The sequence below is a fragment of the Struthio camelus genome, chromosome 11 (assembly GCF_040807025.1).
Source record: "Struthio camelus isolate bStrCam1 chromosome 11, bStrCam1.hap1, whole genome shotgun sequence".
Lineage (NCBI taxonomy): Eukaryota > Metazoa > Chordata > Aves > Struthioniformes > Struthionidae > Struthio > Struthio camelus.
In genome coordinates, this window is record NC_090952.1 from 4,246,700 (window position 1) to 4,268,171 (window position 21,472).

Genomic DNA, 21,472 nt, shown 5'->3' on the forward strand with positions numbered 1-21,472 from the left:
CCGCGCACCGGCGCGGCCCACGCGCGCCCCCCCACCCCACCCCGCGCCGCGCGTGTGTGTGCGGACGCGCCACCGCCCGGCAAACGCGCCAGCGGGTGGGCGCGCGCCGCCGGGCGCCCGGCCCAAACGTACCTGTGCAGCAACAGCTTAGTCCACAGGCGCGGGCGCTCGAGGTGTGCGCGCCCCCAAACGCGCCTCCCCCACCCTCGGCCTTGGCCAGAGCCAGCTACGGCTCCGCACCCTCGCTCCACCCTCCCCAGGTGAGCACAGCGGTGCCAGCGGGTCCAGGGCTGGCATGGCGTGTCACGGGCCTCCCTGGGACCTGCCCTTCACCCATGGGTGCTACAGAACCCCTCCATGCTGGAAACCAGACAGGCCCGGACAAGAGTGTCCAGCGTCCTCCCAAACTGCAGGCCCTTCCTGATCTGCCCATGCACAGCTCAGGGCAAGACCGCTGGGGCTCCCGAGGCCATGGCCCTGCCTCCTGTGTCGCTCTGCTAGGTAGGCGGCAATAAGCTGGGCAGGGGAGGGGATTTGGTCCTGGTTGGAGAGTTTGGGGGTCTCCACATTTTTGGTAGGGGTGCTGGCCCTCACTGAAGCATCACTACCCTGTTGTACCCCGCCACCACCCCGCCAGCTCCTGATGCCCTCAAGACCGGGCGTGAGGAGGAGATGGAGGTCGGTCAAGTGGAGAGTTCATGGCAACAGGGAGACAAACACGAGGGTGAGAAGCTCCCAAAGCTTCTCCCACCTCTACCTGCACCTTGAGTTCTGGGCCTGCAGGTCCTAGGCCACGAGCCTGCTGGACCGCAGCTCCCTCTAGGGTCCCATGCAGGGATCCCCATGGTTCCCCCGCCCCGGGCCCAAATGTGTCCCATGAGGGCTAGTGTGGCCACATCCAGCCCAGGCGCTGAGGGCCAGCATCCCCAGCAGCGCGGTGGTGCCTCCCCCCGCCAGCCCTGGGACACCGAGGTCCGTGAGCGCACCTGGCAGCCACGACGCCACCGCAGAGGGGCGAGCGGGGCTCAAACTAACCGTGGGGCACAGACACGCACGTGTGCACGGGCTCACCCACGTATCCCCGTGCTTACTGGCACGCATGTGCTCACACAGGCGTGCGTGTCCCCACATCGGTGCGTGCGCTCGCCCACACGTGCGTCCGTCTTCACCCACGTCGAGCTGGGCTCACCCGCGTGTGCGCGTGCTCACCTGTGGGTGCCTGCATTCACCCGCGCGTGCGCTCACACATGCGCGCATGGGCTCACCGCGGCTGGCCATGCGTTCGCGTGCGGGCACGCTTCCAGCCAGGCGTGCACGTGCTGGCGTGCGGCCGGGCGCCCGCCGTTACCCAGGCGTGCGCTCACACGGACTTCCCGGCGGTCAGCCAGGCGTGCGCGCGAGCACAGGGGCGCGCGCGCACCACGCCACGCGTGCCAGGGGCTCAAACGCACGCCCGCGCACCCACCTACGCGGGCGCGCACCCACCCGCGCGCGCGGGCGCTCGCAGGCATGTGCGTGCCTCCACCTGTGTGTGCATGCGTGTGCGTGCGCCCACCCACACGTGCTCACCTGCGTGCACGCGTTCCCACGCGTGCGCTGGTGCCATCCAGCGGCCAGCAGCCCCCTCGCAGCGCGGCTGCGCAGCAGCCCCGTGCCAGGCGTGTGCCGCGGCCCCTGGCGCGGCCGGGGGAGACAGGCTGCTCTGGCACGGCCGGCGGGTGCCAGGCCAGGCAACGGCACCCTGCTCTGCGGCGGCAGGCGGTGCCCGGCCCCTGGCTTGCCCGCTGGCACCGGGGACGGCGCTCAGCCAGCGAGGGGCCATGCCCCGTGGTGCCACCCAGACGCGCTCGGGTGAGCGTGGGTGCCCCCACGCCATCCCCGTGGGCTGCAGGCACCGCTCCAGCAGCACCTCGGCGGCCCCCTCGCCGGTGCCGGCCCAAACCTGGTCCGCACTTACCAGCTCCCAGCTGGTATTTGTGCCCAGCGCAGACGTGCACCCCAGCGTAACACAGCCCTACGCCCGCCCTGGGGGTCGCAGGAGCCAGCGATGCCACGGCAGCGAGCGCCAGGCGCAAAGCTATGACCGGAAGCCCCGGCAGGCGCTGCCTGTGTCCCCTCCGCGAGCACCTGGGACGGGTCCAGGCACTGTCCCCTGCCCCACTTCAGCCTGTCACAACCGGGCCCGGCTCGCCCCCGCTGCAACGTCCCGTCCCCCCCCCCCCCGCCCGCCATGCCCAGGGCCACCCAACCGGCCGGGACGCCCCGGGACGCGGCGACAAACCACGCGACACAGCTCGGCTGGCTCCCGCTGCTCCTTTAGTGTGCGAGAAGCACGACGGCGCCGGGCGAGGGGCAGAAAGCAGCGCTGGCAGCGCCGCGGGCGCCGGCACGCTCCCGCCTGGCGAGAGCCAGTCCTGCTCCGTGACGGCGCGTCATGCCAAGGGCCAGCAACGCGGCTCCCTGCCCAGAGCAGCACTATCATATCCCCCCCCCACAACCCCCCGAAGCCCAGGGGGTGCTCTGCAAGGGGGGGGGGGGGGCCCACCCACACGTGGGCACTCTTTGGTCCTAGCAATGGTCCCGCGTGGGCACGGGTGGCAGCTGAGATGAGGGACCCACGGGGGAAGGAGCTCCTGCCAGGCAGCGTACGAGGGCCAGAGCCGGGCAGGGATCAGGGAGCAGCGTCTGCTGGGCTGGAGGGGAGCTGGGGGGGGGGCTCAGCACCCTCTGCCAGCGGCGCTGCAAGGGCGCGCGGGTACAGGCGGGCGCCCGAGGCTCGCGGCCAGCTGGGTGACCGCTGGCGCCCGGCAGCCCAAGCAACGACCCTTGCAGGCCTTGGGGTGACGCAGGCTCCCTGCTCGCCGCCGCCAGCTCCGGCGGCGCAGCACCGAGGTCCACGGGCAACGCGCCACCGCGGCCAGCGCAGCTGCCCCCAGGCCGGTGCCATTTCTGCCCTTGCGGGAGGCAGAAGCCATGACCCGGGCTGAGGTTTAAGTGCTATTTTTGGATGCCAGGGCAGGAAGGGGCATTGGGAGGGAAGGGGGGGGGGGGGGACGTGGGCCCGGTTTGGTCCCTGCAGGGATTTTTTTCCGTACGGAGGGGGCCGGGCAGACCCTGTGCCAACGCTGCCCACGGCAGCGGCGCTCGCAGCCGCAGGCCTGCCGCTGCCCGGGTGCCTCGGCAGGACCCGGTTCTCACGGGCGCGCCGGAGGGGACGGGGGCTGCTGTGCCCACCCTGCCGTGCCCCGCAAGCCATGCCCGCTGCGGGGGCCGGCAGGGAGCGGGTTAAGCGCCCACCGGCCAGAGCCATTGTTTCTGACACAATGGAGAGGAAGAGGACGCTGGGGGCCGAGGGGCTGGGGCAGGTCCCCAGCACATTCCTCTGGCTCCGGCTGGGCAGATGGACAGAGCTGGAGCTGGACTGACGGGACAGCCAGAGAGCGAGCGAGCGAAAGGACCGTTTTAACCCTTTCAGGCACTGCTGGGTGACGGACGCCCTGTGGCATCGCTGGGTTTTAAGGCACATGGTGCAGCACCAGGGAAAGGAGGGGGACGCAGCCGGGCTGGGCACAGGCAAACTGGGGTCCAGGGTCCGTCCCATCAGCACCTGGGCCCTGGGGTGACAGATGCTGCCAGCCCAGGACTGCTCCGTGGCACCGCTGCCAGTGCCCACGGCTGGGGTTAAGTCCGGGTGCCCCCTCCCCTGCTTGGTAAAGTAGACAAATAAATAAACTGCAGGGGATGGACAGACAGACAGACAGACAGACACGGAGAGAGCCAGCAAGGGGCTGGATCTGCTTTGGTAGCGTGGCCCCCCCGTGCCGCGGGGAGGACGGCGGGGCGCTGGGCGGCAGGGGCAGCACGCCACGAGCGCCCCTCCGCTGCCTCGGCCCCCTGAGCCCTCTGGCTCTGCTGGGGTTGGCCCAGTTGCCAGCCAGCCGAGACCCCCGTTCAGGGGGCAGAGAGATGCCCGCGATCCGCGGAGGCCCCTCGCCTCGACAAGGCGCTGGCAAGCTTGGAGCTCGGCCACGGGCAGAGGCAAGCCTGCGCTGCCCAGGCAAGAGGAGGCAGGGTGGCCTGGGCACGGGGCTAACAGCCCTTGTGGGCCTGGCCTAGACTCTCCCGGAGGCAGCGGAGCTGCTCCTGGCCCAGTTTGATCTTCTCCTCCAGCTCCCTCTGCTCAGTGATGAGGGCCGACTTCATCTTGACAAAGTGCTGGTAGTCCTGGAGGTGCTCGTCGCGCAGGTACCGCGCCACCATGGCGCCCACCGCTTTCTCCCGCCGCCCCACGTGCTCCTTCAGCTCCTTGGCGTCCTCCAGCTGCGCCGCCAGCTGCCGCTTCTTCTCGCGCAGGGCCAGCTGCGGGCGAGACGGGCAGAGCGTTGGAGGCCTGGCGCTCGCGCCAGCCCCGCGGGCCGCCCCCGTGCCCGCCCGGCCCCCGCGGTGTCCCCCTCCCGTCGGCGCACGCCCACCTTGTCCTCGGCGGAGGTGTGCGGCCCCAAGCTGTTGAGCGCGTTCTCCACGCGGGCCAGGCGCCCCGAGAGGGAGAGCAGCAGGTTCACCACCTTGTCCAGGTCGCCCACGAAGAGGCGATACTTGTCGAACTCGCCGGGCGTGCAGAGCGCCTGCAGGCGGGCTGCCACGTCCTCTCCCAGCACCCCGTTGGCGCTGATGTCCTCCTGTAGCCCCCGCTGCGCCTCCTGCAGCACCGACAGCTTCCGGCTCAGGCTCTCGATCAGCTGCATCTATGGGAGGGAAGGAGTCAGAGGCCCCCGGACGCCTGGGCTCCATCCCCCTGCAAGGAAGGGCCAGGGAAGGGCAGCTGGGAGCAAGGACACCTAGGTCTGCCGGGGGCTGAGATGGTGGGCAGCACGGTGGTGCCAGCCCGCCCCGCTCCTGCTCAGCGGGCACACAGGAGCAAGGGCGGCCGGGTATCGGCCCCAGCTCTTACCCTGCGCCCTGGCTCCAGCCCGAGCAGCACCCGCTTTACCTTCTTCTCTGCCAGTTCGTGATCCACCTCGTCATCCTCCAAGCTCCCCTCCGCCACCTCCGGCAGATCCTTCATCTTGTTGAGCAGCTCGGCTTTGCCCGCCGACGTGTTGTAGTACGCTGAGTAGGTGGTGGGGCTGGCAGTCCCCGCCGGGGGCGGTGAGATGGGCTTGAACTCCAGCCTGCGAGGACAGCAGCCCGGCTGGAGCGGTCGGCGACGGGGGAGCGTGGCCAGGGCCCTGGCGCGCCGGGCTCGTCGGGCACCGAGCCACCCGCTGAGCCACGCGGCCACCCCACCGCGGCGGGCAGGACCGCGGGGAAAGCGGGGCCACGTGCTCCAAACGCTGCAGGGGCTCTGCCCACCCGGGGGCCCCCGGGTGCCGAGCGTCGCGCCAGCCCTACCTCTCCTGCGCCACGGCCTCCAGGCGCCAGTCCTGCTGGAAACGGTCCTTCCAGGCTTGCCGGTCACCCACGGCGAACAGCTCGCCCATGAGCTCGGAGGCGGTGACCAGGCTGGCCGGCGGGGTGAGGATCCTGGCGAGGGAACGGTCCCTGCCCGCCACGTCCCACAGCAGCTCCTCCGAGTTCATGCGGCGGGGCTGGGGCCGGCTCGCCCGGCAGCTTGCTACCTCCAGCGCCTCGGGGCTTGCCTCCGGCTCCTCGGGGGCTGCAGGGAGAGGGGAAGGGGCCGGCGTGTGGGGCAGCCCTTGCCGGGACGGCCCCGGGGCTCGGGGCAGGGAGGGAGCACTCACCCACGCTGCAGGGACTGGCCCAGCCGCGGTCCTGGCTCCGGCTGACCCTTTGGGGCTGCTCCTCCTTCTCCCAGGGGTGCCTTGCCTTCGTCCTCTCTTCCTCAGCCTCGTCCGGCCTGCCGACGCAAACCCCGCGGGGCGCCCACGTTAGGGCTGGAGCAGCTCCCCTGCCAGCCTGCAGGCACCAGCGGGTGACGGGGGCACCGGCGGGCTATGCCCCCTCCATTGCGGGGGCTCGGCAGAGGGCCCCTCCTCCCCCAAATTCACGGCGTGCCCAGGAACGCGGCCTGGCACGCAGCGTGCGGGCAGAGGAGCGACCACCCGGTCCAAGAGCTGCTCTCCGCCGCGGCCCGCGGCGCCCGGAAGCAGGACCGGCGGAGCACCCAGCGCCCGCCCCAGCCCCCGGCGGCAACCCGGCAGGACCCGGCGCGCTCCCGGGGCCCTAAGGGCAGGCGAGCGCCGCGCGGCGTCGGCCGACGGGCCTGCGGCCTCGCTCTGTCCCGCGGTTCGCCGAGGAGGCGCGACTTGCCTGCAAGCATTGGCGGCGCCGGCGTCGGGCTCCGGCGTCCTCCGGAGCGAGCTGGGGCCGCACGGGCGGGTGCTGGGGCGCTCGGGCAGGGGCCAGGCACGGGCCACGTCGGCCGGGAGGGCGCCGGGCCCGCGGGGCCTGCCCGCCTGCTCGGCGGGGAGGCTCTGCGAACGCTCCCGCACCACCTCGGCGATGCTGCGCGACAGCAGGCGCGGCTGCTCCGGGGCCGCGCTGAAGGCAGAGCCGTGCCCAGAGCTGTCCGGTGGGTACAGCTGGTGGTGGGACGTCCGGCGTGGCCTGTACTTCTCCCAGTTGGGGGGCGGAGGTCGGGGGGGCGGCGGGCCCTTCTTTTTGGGCGGGCAGGCGGGCTCCAGCTTGGCCCGGGGAAGGTCCCTCCTGTCCCTGCCCTGGGGGCTGGGAGGTTGCAGGTTGAGGTGGCTCTCGGAGAAGGCTCTGCCCCGCAGCGGGCGATGCAGGGGGTCCGGGGGGCTCTCGGGGGAGCGGGCTGGGCGGTCGCCATCCCACGACAGGTCGTGCGTGGACGTGGCCCTGTAGCACGGTGGCCACTCCTGGTCGGCGTTCTCGAAGCACGGGCGGAAGGGGCCGAACCTCGGGAAGCCCAGTTTGTAGTGGGAGAGCTCGCTGGGGAGGCAAGAGGACACCACCCAGCCACCCACCCCCCAAAACACCGTCACTGACCGCTGCCCCCCAGCCCCGGCAGAGGAAGGCAGGGGTGGGCGTTTGGGAAGGCAGCAAGGCTAAGTGGGCAGAGCACCACCAGCAGCCTGGCTGGCAGGTCACTGCCTGCCCCTGCCTCAGTTTCCCCAGCCGTTGAAGCGGGGATGGAGGCGACCAGCTCCTGGGCTGGGTTAGAGAGGAGAGCTATGGCTGTTAGGTGCTCCTCAGCCTGGGCACCGCGCTCACAAGGGCACCCTCAGGCGCCTGCTCCCCAGGGAGGGTCGGGTGAGGGGGGATCGCCTCCCAGCAGCTCTGGTCTCTACGGGGTACTTCCTCACCTTGCAGGGCAAGAGGCACCAGGGACCTCCTCCGCTCCACCCATCTCCACGGATTTGAAGCCAGCAGGCCGTGTCCTGGTGTTGGGGCCCATCTCTCCAGAGGCACCAACCAGTCACAGTGGCAGCGAGCGCTCGCCCGCGTTGCGGGTGCCTCGAGGACAGGGAAGCCCAACCCTGCTGCCGGCATCTCCACTCCTGCCCTGGCACCTCATCTGCACCCTCGGGCCCCTGCTTGCCCCAGGACGGGCCCAGACCCCCCTGGGCAGCACGGCTGTGGTCAGGGCATCAATGGGGGCACTTAGCAGGTTGCAACAGCGCGCGCCACCCCGAGACCGCCCGTGCCCGAGCTGGCAGGGCCCCGCAGAGCCCCCACGCGCGCCGAGCTGACGGCTCCGGCCCTCTCTCCTTGGAGCAGACGCCTTGCAAGGTTTCCTGCCGAGCGGCACACGCTCCCCCCCGGCAGCCCCCCGCGCCGGCGCTTACCTCACAGACTGGCTGGTTTTCCTGTTTATTGCCGGTGGTTCCCACTCGTCCAGAGGAAATTCCTACGCGGGGGAATCAGAGGGAGCACAATCAGCAGGATCAGCCCTCCCTCCAGCGCCTGGGCTCCCCGGTGCCTCTCACCCCCGCCTGGCACAGCTGGCCGGGCGCAGGATGAGAGCCCCGGAGCAGGCACCGCGCCGGTGCCACGCGCCCCGGGAGCCTGCAGGGGCACGAACGCACAGCGGCCGCAGCTCCCGGCGCCGCGCGTCCCACCGAGGCCCGCCGGCACGGTGCCGGGCACGTGCGCCAAGCGGGGCCGAGCGCCGCTGGGACTGCCCCGGCTCGCAGCCCCGGGTGCCAAGGGCGGGGGGGGCTCCGAGCGGCCGGCGCTGCCCCCGGGCAGCAGGGCGACGCGCGCAGGGCCATGCCCGGCTGCGCGGGCACGTCTGCCAGGAGGACGCAGGAGCAGGGGCCGGGGCGCGCGCAGCCTGGTTGGGACGGCTCACTCACCGGCGGCAAGGCTTTCCGCGGGGACCAGGCTTCGCTCTCCTCCCGCACGGGGTGGGAGGCCGGGCAGTAGCAGTCGGAGCAGCGCGCCCAGGACGAGGGGTGGCAGCGGTAGCCGTGGCCGCGCGGCAGCAGCGAGAGGCACAGGTCGCCAGAGCAGTAGCGGCAGGGCTCGCGGAGCACGGGGCCAGGGCCCCCGCAGGCGTACGGGAAGGCCCGCAGGTACTCGAACTCCCCGTGCCGTGCCAGCGGCTTGTAGTAGGCGGGCTGCTCCCGGCAGCACTCGGCGTAAGGGCCGGCGGAGCCGGGCCGAGCGGGCGAGGGCGGCCCGTACGGCTGGTCGACGGACAGGCGCCGAGAGTCCCGACGCTCGGCGCCCACGGGCTGGAAGGCGTTGGGCTCGCCCGCTTTGGGCCGGTAGGTGCTGGGCTTGACGTGCCGGGCGGGCACGGGCCGGCTGCTCTCTTCGAAGAACTTGCGCCGGTCGGCGAAGGGCAGGAGGACAACCTCCTCGCCCGCCCGCAGCGGGGACTCCGGCGCCTCCTGCCCCTTGTCGTAACCCTCCGGCTCGCGGGGACTCGGAGACCGCTGCGGCTGCAGCTTGCGCTCGGGAGACCAGCGCCAACGTCCCCTGCCCGCCGCCCGCCGCCTCTCCCTCTCGGGGGACGGCGGCCCTTGGGAGACAGGCATCGGCTCAGGGGCGGGGGGGTCTCCGTCGCCCGCGCAGGCGGGACGCCCGCCGTCGTCGCTCGGCGCGGGGCTCAGACGGCCCGGCGCGGCGCGCGGCCCCTCGGCGCAGCCCGGCTCAGCGGGCTCGTCCGTCTCCTCCACCGGCTCCTCGCCGCGCAGCAGCGCGCCGGAGCCCCTGCTCTTCTGCAGCTGGGCTTTCCGGCGCTGGATCTCGTTGCGCAGGTTGGTGGCGAAGCGGTCGCTGCGGCGCCGCATCTGAGCCGAGCGGTGGTGAGGGGCGCCCGCTCTCCGGCCCGCCGCCCGGCCCTCCTTGCCCTCCTCCACCAGCGTCTCCACGCTGCGAGCCGGGCTGAGGCTGCCGGCGGCCGGCTCGCCGCCGGGCCCGCAGGCTCTCTGCGGCTCTGGGCAGCAGCGGCAGGGCGGCTCGCGATGGTACACCCCCTGGCAGCGCGGCGGGTCCGCGGCACAGCCGCCAGGCGCCTCGGCGGCCCCCGTGCCCCCAGCGCCTTGCGCTCGGGAGCCCTCCAGCCGGTGCTCCGAGTGCAGCGGGGACACGGTCCAGCGGTGGCCGTCGTGGGCCGGCGAGGCCGGCCCGCTGCTGCCCGCCGCCACGTGCAGGGAGCGCAGCTGGGAGGCCAGCAACTGCTCAGGGGCGCTGTGCCGGTGCGGCGCGTGGCAGTCGAGGGGAGACAGCAACGGGTTGTCGCTTGCCATCTCCGGCCCGGCGTCCGGCGGTTGGTGCCCGCTGCTGTCCTTGTACGGCCGGTCCCCACGCACGTGCTCCACGCTTTCCTCCAGGAGCTGCTCAGCGCTGGCCAGGCACCGCTCCGGGTGGGAGCTCAGCATGTAATACTGGTCAGAGGAGAGACGGTCCTTCGTGTGCCCGGGATACGCCCCCGGCATCTGCCCGCAGGAGCCCTCCACGTCCTTGTCGCGCTGGCACAGGAAGGTGTCGGAGATCCACCTGCACTTGCTCTGCAGGGAGTCCGCCGGCACCGACGCCCGGCGCCGCTCCGCGCCGCTGGCTGGGGCCGCCCGGAGGCTGTCTCTCCTCACAGGCGGCTGGGGTGGCACGGGCACCCGCCAGGATCCCGCCGGGCCGCCGTCAGGCGGGCACGGCTCGGCGTGCCTGCCGGCGCGGCGCGAGCCGGGCGACTCTGCTCCGTCGGCACCCGTCTGGAGGTAGCGCCCGTCCGGGTGCTTGCAGGGGGCCAGGCCCTGCAGGATGGAGTCGGTGGAGGACGTCTCCTCGGGACGGAGGGAGAGGGCGCAGTCCGAGGTGTTGGAGCTGGCGGAGAAGGAGCTGTAGGCTGAATCCCGCTTGTTGTGGTACAGGCCCTGGTCAACAGGCGAGGGGTTCCCTTCGTAGTAGGCCTGGCCGGGCTGGTCCAGGCTCTCCATGCTCCCAATGGAGCTGCTCTTGTCCGTGCTGCAGTGCCGGGACAGCGGGTTCCACTGCAGCGACAGCTCGCTGCCGGCAGGCGGGACGCCGGCGTCAGCGGCGCCTGCAGCCCCCCAGCCCTCTGCCCAGCTCCCCCGCCAGCCGAGAACCGCCCCCTCCGACGAGCACAGCGGGGGCCCCGCCGCTGCCCTCGCGCCCCTGGGTGCCCCCGGCCACGCGACACCGCCCCCCTCCAAGGGGCACCCCTGCTCCCGGCCAGCACCTCCCGCTCACCGCCGGGCCCCAGCTGCCCTCCCGCGGGTTGGGGGAGTCATGAGGGCCGGCCCAGTGCCAGCAGTGACGACCAGGGCATGGGGCGCGCGTGACTCCGTCCGCCGGCCCGCCCTGGCCCACGGGGCCTGCCGGGCCCGGCGCAGGGAGGGGGTGTTGCGACTCATCAGCTTCTTGCTGGCTCCAGCGGCAGCCACCACCCCTTCCTGCTGGGAACGGCGAGCCGGAGAGCAAGTAGCAGGGGGAGAGGGCAGACCCGCCGGACGGAGCCCGCTGCACCGTGGCGCAGCTCTGCGGAGGGCCAGGGCAAGCGACCCCCGGCCCCCCCCGGACCCCCGGCCCTAAAGGCTTCGGGGTTGGGAGAGGCAGGCCAAGAGCCTGGCCCCAGGCTGGGGTGGGCACCCTGCCCTGCACCCCACTGCCCAGCGATATCCCTCCAGGCCGTCCCGGCAGGACGCAGGGGGGATGCCCAGCAAGCAAAGGACCACCCCGGTATTCCCCAAGCTGCCCCCGCCACGCTCCCCACCCCGCTGCAATGTGCCAAGCGGGCACCTCTGCACCCGCATCCCTTCCCACGTCCCGCAGCCGCCCCACGGTCTCACCTGACGTCACATCCCGAGGGCCAGGAGAGGCTGAAGGCGTCCGCGGGGCAGTGCATGGCAGCGGCGTCGGGACGGAGTTCGGAAAATTTGGCCATATGCCAGGAGTGAGGACGGAGAACGGGCACGTTCCTCCTGCCAAGAGCAACAGCGGAAAAATGAGGAAAATGAGGAGGAAGCGAGGCAAGGAACCGGGGCTGAAGTCACTTCCTACAGGGCTTCCTGTCCCCCCCAGGCCAACACCCGCCCGAGGGGGGACGGCAGGGAAGAGGAGGGTCCAGCTCCGAAAGCGCCCGGCTCTGGGGAGGAGGCGGGGGCATCCCGCAGGCCTCCTCCAGCAGTTCGCCCGCTCTGCCGGGGCTCCCTCGCCCGCTCGCGCCACACTGCGATCCCCTGGCCCAGGCGAGGGGACGGGCCGGCACCGTTGGGTGCCCTGGGAACCGTGGGAAGGGGAGGCCCGAGTCCCTTCCTGAAGTGTCCTTAGTGCCAGCTTCAATAAGGGACCAAGCTATACATAGCCCCAAACCAGCCCCAGGGAGACAAGCCTCGCCTGGGCAATGACCCAGCAGGCAGAGGGCCATAGCGTGCCAGGCCATACAAGGGGCCCTGCTGGCACAGCGCACGGCCGCCACCTAGACTCGTTTCCCCCTGAGGCCCAGCACAAACTCGAGCCCCTCCAAATCCCGAGCCGCTGGAGCCGCGGGATTTGACCACGTCCACGGGCACCGCTGGTTTCTGCGCCTGGATGCACGACACGACGTGGCAAGCGGCAAGCACTCCCGCCCTGCAGGCTTGGTCCCCAGCACGACTTTACGGGCCAGGTGGCCTGCACGGCTACACGGCCTCCTGCCCCAGCTCCTGGGGCCCGCGCCATTCCCCGCTGGCCACACCTTTGGGGGGCAACGCTCCAAAGGGCAGCCCAGCCTGGGAAGATTTGCCTCAGAGAAGAAAAGCCCAGGCAGTGCCCTCCAAAGGGACCTTGAAGGCATCTCCGTGTTCCCACCACAGGCTCCACGGAGCCCCAACGCCCTCGGCGGGCGGACGCAGGGGCGCTTTCCCTGTGGATGGGGACGAGGGACCAGGTGACCCATCCATGGAGCTCCTTCTGCCCAGGGGCTAACCAGCCTGGAGCCCACAGCCTCTCCGGCAAACGCGTGGCAACGCAGCGCCCCCGGGCAGGGAGCCCGCTGCAGGCTCCGTGCCAGCCCCTGCGCCAGGCAGCCCCAGGGCTCGCGGCACCCTCGTCCCGCCACGCGCCCCGGCTCCGGTGACGCGGGCAAACGCCACCCCCCCACCCCCGGGCCGTATCCAAACGGCCGACGGCAGCCGCGCCATCCGCCGAGCGGGCGCCGAGGATGCCAGGCAGGAGATGCCAGGTCCCTGCCGGGTGGGACAAAGGTCCCGTGGCGGCGAGAGGAGCAGGGCAGAGCGCGGTTACTCGGGGGCCTGGCAGCTGCCGACAGGGCACGGCTGGGGGTGGGGGGGGGGAGCAGAGGGGCCCGGGGGGTCCCTCCCTGCCCTGGGGCCCCCAAACTCACCATGGATGAGGCCGACTCCTGCCAGCCACCAGCGGCACGACCCCGCGGCAACCCTCCGCCGCCCTGCCCCGAACCACGCGGGCCTCTCGGCGCCCCGGGTGCGGAGGCGCCTGGGCGCGGGAGCCGGCGGCCGGCGGGAGCGAATCCGGGCAGCTGGGACGGCAGCGGCCGGGGGGGGGGCTGCGGCGAGCAGTCCTACCTCCCCTTCCTTCCCTGGGCGGCCCGGCGCAGGGGCGGGCGCTGGGAGCCGGCAGGAAGGGAGAGGAGCGAAGGAGCCGCGAGATAACGCCCAAGCGTTGCGAGAGGGCGGCGCTGCCCCCCGACACGGCTCCGGGCTCTCGGGGGGCTCTGCCGGCAGGCACAGGGCTGGGGCACCACCTCCCGCCCCGGGGCACGGGCAGCAGGGTGCCAGGGCACTCGGGGCGCCGCGTCCTCCATCTGCCCCGTTGCAAACGACGCCTAGACACGGTGTCCCCGCCAACACCCAGCCTGGGGGTCCCCCCACCACCACCCCCAGCCCCCTCCCTGGCACAGGGCACCTTCAGGCTGGAGACGGGCACCGAGAGCGTCTCGAGTCAGCCCGGGGGCTCCCGTGCCTGGGCCAACCCTGCCCACGGCGGCGTGACGCCCCTCGGCCTCGGCGCAGGGCTGGGCCCCCCTCCCTGCCTGTCCCCGGCCCGCGCAGGGCGATGCTCCCGCCCGCAGCGCTGCCAACCTGCGGACGATCATCTTCAGGGTGCGGTAGGAGCCCTTGATGAGGATCAGGGCCTCCTGGCGCGACCCGTACAGCGGGGTCCCGCTGATGTTCACCAGCTCGTCGCCCGGCTGCAGCTTGCGGGACAGGGCCGCCTTCCCGCCATCCTCTACCTGGGTGACAGAGACGGGTGTCAGGCAGGGCCGTTCTCCTGGGCCCCGTGCTCTAGAGGAGCCTGCTGGAGCAGGCAGGTGGGACTAGATGATCTCCGGAGGTCCCTGCCAACCTCATCCGTTCTGTGACTCCGGGGTACCCCCAGGTCGGCAAACGCTCCCCCCACGCTTGCCGGTGTGGTGCCCCCATCCCGGGCGTGCTGAGGATGCAGCGGCAGGAGGAGGGCACTGCAAAGGGGAGCCCCGGAGCCAGCCCCCAGCCCCAGCAGGCCCTCGCTCACGCCCAGCACAGCTCAGCCCCCAGCTCCCCCCCACCCCGTGCTGACCTCTCCAGCCAGGACGGCTGGCACCAGTGCCCAGTAAGTACTGGCACCGGCAGGCAAGCGGCGCGCGCAGAGGGTATCTATCTCTCGGCCCCAAAGCGGACCCTGGCCCAAATGCCAGCCCACTCCTGCTCCACCGCCGGCACCGCACCAGGTCCCCGCTCGGGGCAGCGCCGCCGCCGAGGCTCGCCCCAGCCCAGCGAAACCGGACGCCCGGCACCCGCCGACCCGGCCGTGCCCGCCCTGGCACCCTCAGCCCCCGAAAACGCCTCGCCCGAGCCCCCGCTCCTGCGATGCCTTTCCTGCCGGCGACGCGAGCTGGGGTCTCTCCTGCCCGCCCCAGAGCCCGCGCGGCGCCCAGCAGCCCCCGCGCCGAGGGTGCCCCCGCGCCGGGGCGGTAGCCGCGGCCCGGCTCACCCCTCTGCCGTCGGCTGGCAGCGCCGGGGCTCTGGCGATGGCTGCTGGGGTGAAAGGGGGCCTGCAAACGGGGTGCCCCTCTCTCCGGGTCCCCCGCGAAGAGCCTGGCAGATCTGCCGCGCCGAGCAGCCCGCCGCGCTCCCCTCCCCAGCCCGGTCACATGAATTTCTGAGCAAATAAAGGGCATCGGGGGAAGAAGAAAAATGTCCCTTCGCAGCAGATTCCCCCGGAGGCGCGGGCAGCACAAGGGCCCTTTGTCAGGCGCAGATGCCAGCCCCCGGCCGGCACTCTCAGCCCCTCGCTCACCGCCGCCAGCCGCGCTGTCGGCACGTCCAGCCCGCCGCAGGCAGCCGGCGCGGCCCGGGCGCGTCGCGGGGCCGCGGGCATTTCGGGCCCGGCCTCTTCCAGCCGCCGTCAAGTGGCGCACGGGTGCTGTTCGCACCCCGGCGGAGCCCGCTCTCTCCCGCAGCAGGTAGGCGCAGCGCGGGCAGCCGCGGCACGGCGGCCGCCCGAGGCAGGGAGGGAGGGCGGACGGGCAACCTGCCGCTGGCGCTCGGCACGCGCCGGCTCACGCCATGCCAGGGCGCGGAAAGGGCCGGCGCAGGCAGGGCCACGCGGGCACCGCATCCCCGGCGAGGCCCCACGGCCCCGCTGGGGCCGTTCGGCCAGGACGCGGCCCCAGGCCACCTGCCCGCTCCACCGCGCCAGCGGGGCAGGGCCAAAGCCCGGAGCGGGCAGCGCCAGCACAAGCCCACCATCACACGCAGCCCCTGCCATCTGCCCCGAGCCTGATGCCGGGGCTTTTGGGCACGGGGGGGGCACCAGGACCCCGAACTCACCGCTTCAATGAACACGCATGCACCCGGCGCCCCCGGCCGCGGTACGGCTGCCGGCCACCCATCGGGGCTCGCACCACCCGCAGCAGCCCCAGCGACGCGCGCCCAAGGGTGACACGCGAATCCGGCAAGGCCCCGTGCCAGGACTCCTGCACTCGTCTCACCTTTGGGCTCCCCCGGCCCGGCCCGGCGCTCTCAGCCCAGGGCAGAAACAAGCTGCGGCTCCCAAGCAGGCTGGCCGCACTGCCTGTGCCCCGGGGTGCCCGCTCCCCGCGGCTCCCCCTCCTCTACTCTAGGGCAACCCTAGTTGTACCCCTGCCGGTTGCACCCCCGTCGCCAGAGCCGGCGGCTCCCAGCCCGGCCAGGGAGGGCAGGGACAGTCGGTCTCCGCCAGCCGGCGCCCGTGCCAGCCCCGCCAACCTGCTGGCAGTGCCACGAGAAGGCTGTCGCGGTGACCACGGGGGTGCGCAGCCCGCCGGCGCCCAGGGCACAGCGCCCTGGCCCCCTCCCCGGGGTGGGGGGGCTGCCATCCTGCACCCTGCCCACCCCGGCTCCCGGTCCCAGCAAGCTCGCTGCAGCGCTCGGCTTTAACCCCCCCCCCCGCCGCCGCGTCCCGCCAGGCCGGCTCAGCGCCGACCCAGCGACCCCCGCGTCGGGGGCTGCCTCCCCCTGCCTTGGGCACGCGCGGCGGGGAGGGCAGGCCGCAGCTCTGCCCCCGTTCCTGCGCCCAGCTGGCGGCCGGCGCGGGGAATTGCCCACCCCAGCCTGCCCGGCGCGGTGAGGGGGCTGAGCCAGCGGGCGACGGGGCGCCTGGCAGCAGGGCCCGGGCAGGGCTGGAGCTGCGGCCGGGACGCTGCGTGCACCGCCGCAGGTGGGCAGGGCTCCGAGCTGGCATCTCCGGCCAGGAACTAAATCTGGCACAAACAGCTCCTTGTTCTGCCTCCGCCGCTGATGAACTCAGCCCTGGCAGTCAAGCCTTGCTGCCTGCTGGGCCCCGCCTGGCTAGCCCTGCTCTGGGGCATTTCCCCCGACACTGCCCTTGGGTGTTCACACTGGGCCCTAATGATAGCACTGTCCGTGGGATCCCTGTAGGCACCCGGCCAAGCCACAGAGGCAACGCTGCCGGGGCGCGCGGCAGGGCATGGAAGCAACCTCAGGGACTGCCCCATCGCCGTCCCTTCCCCACCAAGGGCAGGGACTGCCCCATCGCCGTCCCTTCCCCACCAAGGGCAGGGACTGCCCCATCGCCGTCCCTTCCCCACCAAGGGCAGGGCTGAGCACGCGAATCAACCCCGTCAGGCTGCCAGCGGGCGCAGCAGCCCTCCCGCTCCGGGCACCGGCAGGGCCGACCCGAACACCTGCCCGCCCCGGCGGGGCCCTTCACTCGGAGGGTGCCACAGCCACGCGGGTGCCCGCGCGCCGTGCCAGCCCCGTCGGGCCGCGGGAGCGCCGGCGCCCAGCAGGCCCTGGGGGAGCCGGCCGAGGGACGGGACCCCGCGCCAGCCCCCACCACGGGGCTCTGCTGGCAGGAAGAGATCCCAGCTGGGAAGCCGAGCTCGCGTTGGGACAACCCCCCCCCACACACCCCCTCCTCCCCGCACCGTCCCTCTTTCCGGCGCGGGGCCCGGCGCTCCCCCCCCCGGGGCTGCCCCCTCCCCAGGCAGGCGCGTGCCGCGGCAGGGCCGCGCCGGCGGTGGGGCCGGCGGCGGAGCCGGGTGCCCCGGGGGACCCTCCCCTGAACGCGCAGAGCACTGCAACAAACCCCCTTTGTTCGCAGAGGCGCACGCGGCAGGAGCGGCCGGGCCGAGGGAGCGCGGGGGGCCGGCACCCCCCGGCCTCCCAAACAGTCGCCCTGCTGGGGGGGGGGGGAACGGCTCCAGGTGGGCGCCGGGGGCACGCGGGGGCTGCAGGAGGGCAGGGCAGGGCTAGCGGGGAACCGCGCTCAGCCCCTTCCACCCTCTTGGCCCCAGACACGGGGTCTGCCTCGGCCCTTCCCCGGGGCCCCCACCCCTTCCCCACAGCGCCGCGGGAGGCAGGCTGCGACCCAAGCGCCCAGCAGGAGGTCAAGCGCCCCGAGACGCAGCGGGGACGCCGGCCGCCCCGTAGCCTGGCGCAGCACCAGGTCCCCAACCCGCCGGCGGTGACGCCCCGGGGTGCAAGGCCAGGGGAGCCGGGCGACTTTTCCGGCTCCCGCCGGCCGGACCGCGCCGCCCGCGGCCTGGCGGAGGGTGCGGTGGGCCCTGCCTCGGGGCGGCCCCAGGGGTACCGTCCCCTGCCCAGCTGGGGGGCCGCCCCCCCCCCCCAGCGTGGCCCTCCCCTCGCCCAGCTGCAGAGAGGACCCAGGAGGTCGGGGCCCAGCTCTTCCTTTCCGTCGGCACCGCGGCTGAGCCGAACCCAGATCCGGCCATCCCGGGGCACGGCCGAGCCGAAACGCATCAGGGGAGGCAAGGGCAAAGCCGGGGGCCGGCAGCGGGGGGACCGCGCGCGCTGAAGGCCACCCGGCCCGGGGCGCACAGTTCGGGGACACGGGACGGCTGCCGCCCCCCCCCCCCCAAGCCCGCGCCCAGGCCGGGGGGCCGCCCGCCGGCCCAGCGGATGTGCCGCAGGAGTTTCCTCCCGCCGCCGGGCCAAGGCTGTCCCTCCGGCCCGCGTCGCCCCCGCGCTCGGGGCGCGACGGGCCCCTCTCGCCCAGCCTCGCCTCCCGGTGCCCCCCTCCACAGAGCCAGGCGGAGGGCGGGCGCACCCCACCGGGCACGGCTTGGGGCACAGCCGGGCGCGCGGGCAGACCCTCAGCAGCGCTGCCACGGGGTGCCCGGGGGGGCAGCACCCACCTCCGGGCACCCGGGGAGCAGCAGCCCCTCGCCGAGGGACCCCAGCGGGCCCCAGGCAGGGCTGGGCACAGGGCAGGATGGGGAGGGCCACCTCGCCCACCCCGGGCCCAGCATGCCAGCACGGGGGGGGGGGGCGGGGGGGGACACCAGGGTCCCAACCAAGCCCAACCTCTGAAACAAGATAACCCAGCGCCACCGGAGAGCCGGGAAAGGAAGGAACCAAGAGCCGCGGGAGTCCGGCCCCAGGTCCCCCCGGAGGGATGGCGGGGGGGGGGGGGGAGTCCGGCCCCGGCGCCCCCCGGGACCGCCCCGGCCCGTCCGGACCCCCCGCCGAGGCACTCGGCGAACAAAGAGGCGGCGGGCGGCGGGCGCCCCGTCGGGGGCGGCGAGGCCCGCACCCCGCTCGGCCCCCGCCGCGGCCCCGGCGGGCGGCGCCCCGCTCGGCCGGGACCGCCCCGACCCCGATCCCGACCCCGATCCCGACCCCGGCCCCGGCCGAGGGCGCCCCCTGCCGGCTGCCCCGGCCCTACCTTGGAGACGATGAGGGGCTCGCCGTGCTCCAGCCCGCCGCGCAGCGTGAAGCCCCAGGGCGCGCCGCCCTGCAGCTGCACATGCACGTACTGGACGGCGCCGGGCCGGCCCTCGGCCCGCTCCATGGCCGCTACCGCCCCATCGCCGCCGGCCCGGCCGCTCGGCACCGCGGAGGAAATGCCGCCACCCCCCGCCCGGGCGGGCGGCGCGGCGGGACGGGACGGGGCGGGGCGCGGGGGGCGAGCCCATCACCGGGGCCCCGCCGCCGGGGCTGCCGCCGCGCGGCCAATGAGGCGCGGCGGGGCGGCTCCGCTCCGCCCGGCCCGGCCCGGTTCGGCTCAGCCCAGCCCGGCGGAGCAGGCGGGCTGGCCCGGCGCAGCCCGGGTCCGGCGTGGGTCGCCCCCGCCTCAGCGCGGTCCAGCTGCGCACGGCTTGGGACGGCTGGGCTCAGCGCAGCCAGGCTGGGCTCAGCAGAGCCGGGCGCTGCTGCAGCCTGGCGGGGGCGCGCACGCAGGTGCCCACCTCTGTGGGTGCGCGACTGAGGGGCGCTTCCACCGGTGGCTGCAGCAGCGTGCACGCGTGTGGCCACCCGGGCACATGCCTGCCCGTGAGCAGGGTGCCCGCGGGCATCTGAATGAGGGTGCGTGAGTGGGGCGTCATCCTCCGCAGGAGCATTCCCGCATGCAGGAATAGGGTGTTCGCCGCGGGTGCGAAGGGGGCGACGTGTGCGCGAGGCTGTTCGTGTGGGTGTGCGCGAGGCAGGGGGTTCATACGGCTGTAGCTACACACCTGAGGGTGAGGGGAGCCCTGTTTACACCTGCACATGGCAGGGTTCCCGTGGCAGAGGCTCGCGCGGGGAGGCGTTCGCGGACGGTGTTCAGACTGGTGTGTGCCAGCACGTGACATCCAGCCGCAGGTGCGCAAGTGGGGCGCACGCTGGGCGGCTTCGCACGTTGGCTGGGTGCGAGGAGGGGGCCGGCGCCACGGGTGAGCAGCCGGTCCTCACTCTGCCTTGCTCCCTGCCTCAGTTTCCCCCCTCAGCAGCTCCCTGCTATTGGAGAGGTCAATGCCTGGCACTGGCTTTCCCGCAGCCAGATGTGCCCCCTGCTTTGAGCCTGGCCCTGCGATACCAACTTGGGTGGGAGCACTGTGTGCCTGCTCTAAGCGCGAGGTCCCCTGTCCCCTGCGTAATGGAGGGGACAGGGTGAGGCAGCAGCAGCTGGAGCTCCCCGGGGCACCCCACCCCAACAACCACGCTGGTGCCCTGAGCCCTGCTGCCGGGGCCTGCGGGCAAGCACGCACTCCTCGTTCCCGTCTGGCCTGCCCCGCTCCAGCCCCCACCCTGACTTTCCCGGGCTGCCACCAGGAGGGACGGCTCGGTGGCCCCGAGGCAGCCGGGCGGTGAAGCAGCCTCCTTGCCTCCTGCAGTGCTGCCCCGTGCTGGGCTGCTGCCCGCTGCCACCGCGGGGCAGAGGGTGCCTGGGGGCTGTGGGGCCACGGGGGTCATCTGCCCCGTTTGCCCCTTTGCCGGGGCAGGAGTAGAGCCCCCGTCCCCACACCCGCAGGGTGGATGGATACCCGGGGCATGTGGTTTTTTCTCCTGGCGGCCGCGGTGCCTGGGCCCAAGGCTGCTCTCAGCCTCCCAGCAAGGGCTGCGCCCGCCGTGGCCCTCCGCAGCGCCATCCCTGCGTGAACCGTGCGCCTTTGGGAGGCAGAGGAAGGAAGTGGCAGTGAGGAGGAGGATGATTGCTCCAGGCAACGCGAGTGAATCAGCGCCTGGTTCCCGAAGATGACCCAGGAGGCCCACTCCACCCCTTTCTGCCTGTGGCCCAGCGCTCTTATTCATCTTCTTCCCAGACTAAATAGCCGTGCCTGGAAAGCTCTCCGCCACCAGGAGAGCCTCCAGGCCCCTGGGCTGCCCCGCGGGCCAGACAGGCGCAACGGCGCTGCAGCCCAGCCCAGCTGGCCCAGATGTCTGCAGGACCGTCCCAGCACCCGGGAAGGCAGGAAAGCCCCAGCTCTGGAAGGTGGGGTTAGGCCAAGGAGAGCTGAGCGCAGTGCCGAGGAATGCGCTGCACCCTTCTTGGGACGTGCCGGCCTCTCCGTGCCTGCTCCGGACCCCCAGTTTGGCAAGTGGGAGCAATCGTCAGCCCCTCCGCAAAGATTTTGGAGTTGCTTCCCAGGATGCCAAATCACAGAGGGTGGGCTCATCTTCCTGAGCCGGTAGGCAGCCTCTGGTGATGCTCAGCACCTGCGCAGGAAGGATCCCTGGACTTTCTCTCAGATGCCTGTGTCCTGCAGCTCTGGTGACAGGAACCTGCTTCCAAACCCAGCCTGTGTTCACCCTCTGGGTCCTGCCCCGACCCAGCTCTGGGCAGCCCAGAGCCCATGCCCAGAGCCAAGCGTCGGGGGCTTGCTGCTGCCTGTCCCCATGGCATCAGGGCATGATAGGCCACGGGTGCAGCTGTGGATGCCAGCACAGCCCATCGCCCTGGTGCATCCCGTGGGGCTGTGACCCCAGTGGGCACAGAACTGCAAAGGGAGCAGCCTTCGGCCCAAGCCCTGGTGCCAATCCTGCACCCATGACAGCCGCAGCAGAGCTGGTACAGGGTTGAGACGTCCGCCAGGAGCCAGGCAGCGCTACGCAGTGGCGGCTGGGTGCAGGACGTGCCCTGCATGCCAATGGACATTGGCAGTGCAGGCAAGTCTGCTCAGCTAAGGGAAAGGACAGGCATTTCTCGGGCGCGATGGATCTCTCCCCCCGATCAACATCTGAAATAGGCCGGTCTTGTTGCACCTGAAAAATGCTGTAGCCTGTTTCATACATCAGCTTTGGGAAGGGCCCTTTCATTTCCCCTTCTCATGGAGCTATGCAGAATACACCTTCCCCAG

General features: G+C 72.8%; 1 protein-coding gene across 3 annotated transcripts; it reads right to left on the reverse strand.

The window, feature by feature from the left end:
• Window positions 1-2,300: 2,300 nt before the first annotated feature.
• SHROOM4 (shroom family member 4) lies at window positions 2,301-18,765 on the reverse strand. 3 transcript variants are annotated; one of them, XM_068957228.1, is made up of 11 exons: window positions 18,580-18,765; window positions 13,491-13,642; window positions 11,241-11,372; window positions 8,280-10,395; window positions 7,770-7,831; window positions 6,271-6,912; window positions 5,742-5,857; window positions 5,392-5,656; window positions 4,991-5,171; window positions 4,473-4,745; window positions 2,301-4,359 (listed from the first exon to the last, which is right to left on the reverse strand). In XM_068957228.1, exons 1-11 carry the CDS (start codon window positions 18,703-18,705, stop codon window positions 4,090-4,092), a joined length of 4,335 nt encoding a protein of 1,444 aa, XP_068813329.1. In that variant the 5' UTR covers window positions 18,706-18,765; the 3' UTR covers window positions 2,301-4,089. The 3 variants fall into 3 exon arrangements, with proteins under 3 accessions (XP_068813329.1, XP_068813328.1, XP_068813330.1); XM_068957227.1 differs by having other exon boundaries at window positions 8,280-10,437; XM_068957229.1 differs by lacking the exon at window positions 13,491-13,642 and having other exon boundaries at window positions 8,280-10,437.
• Between the last annotated feature and the right edge of the window lie 2,707 nt (window positions 18,766-21,472).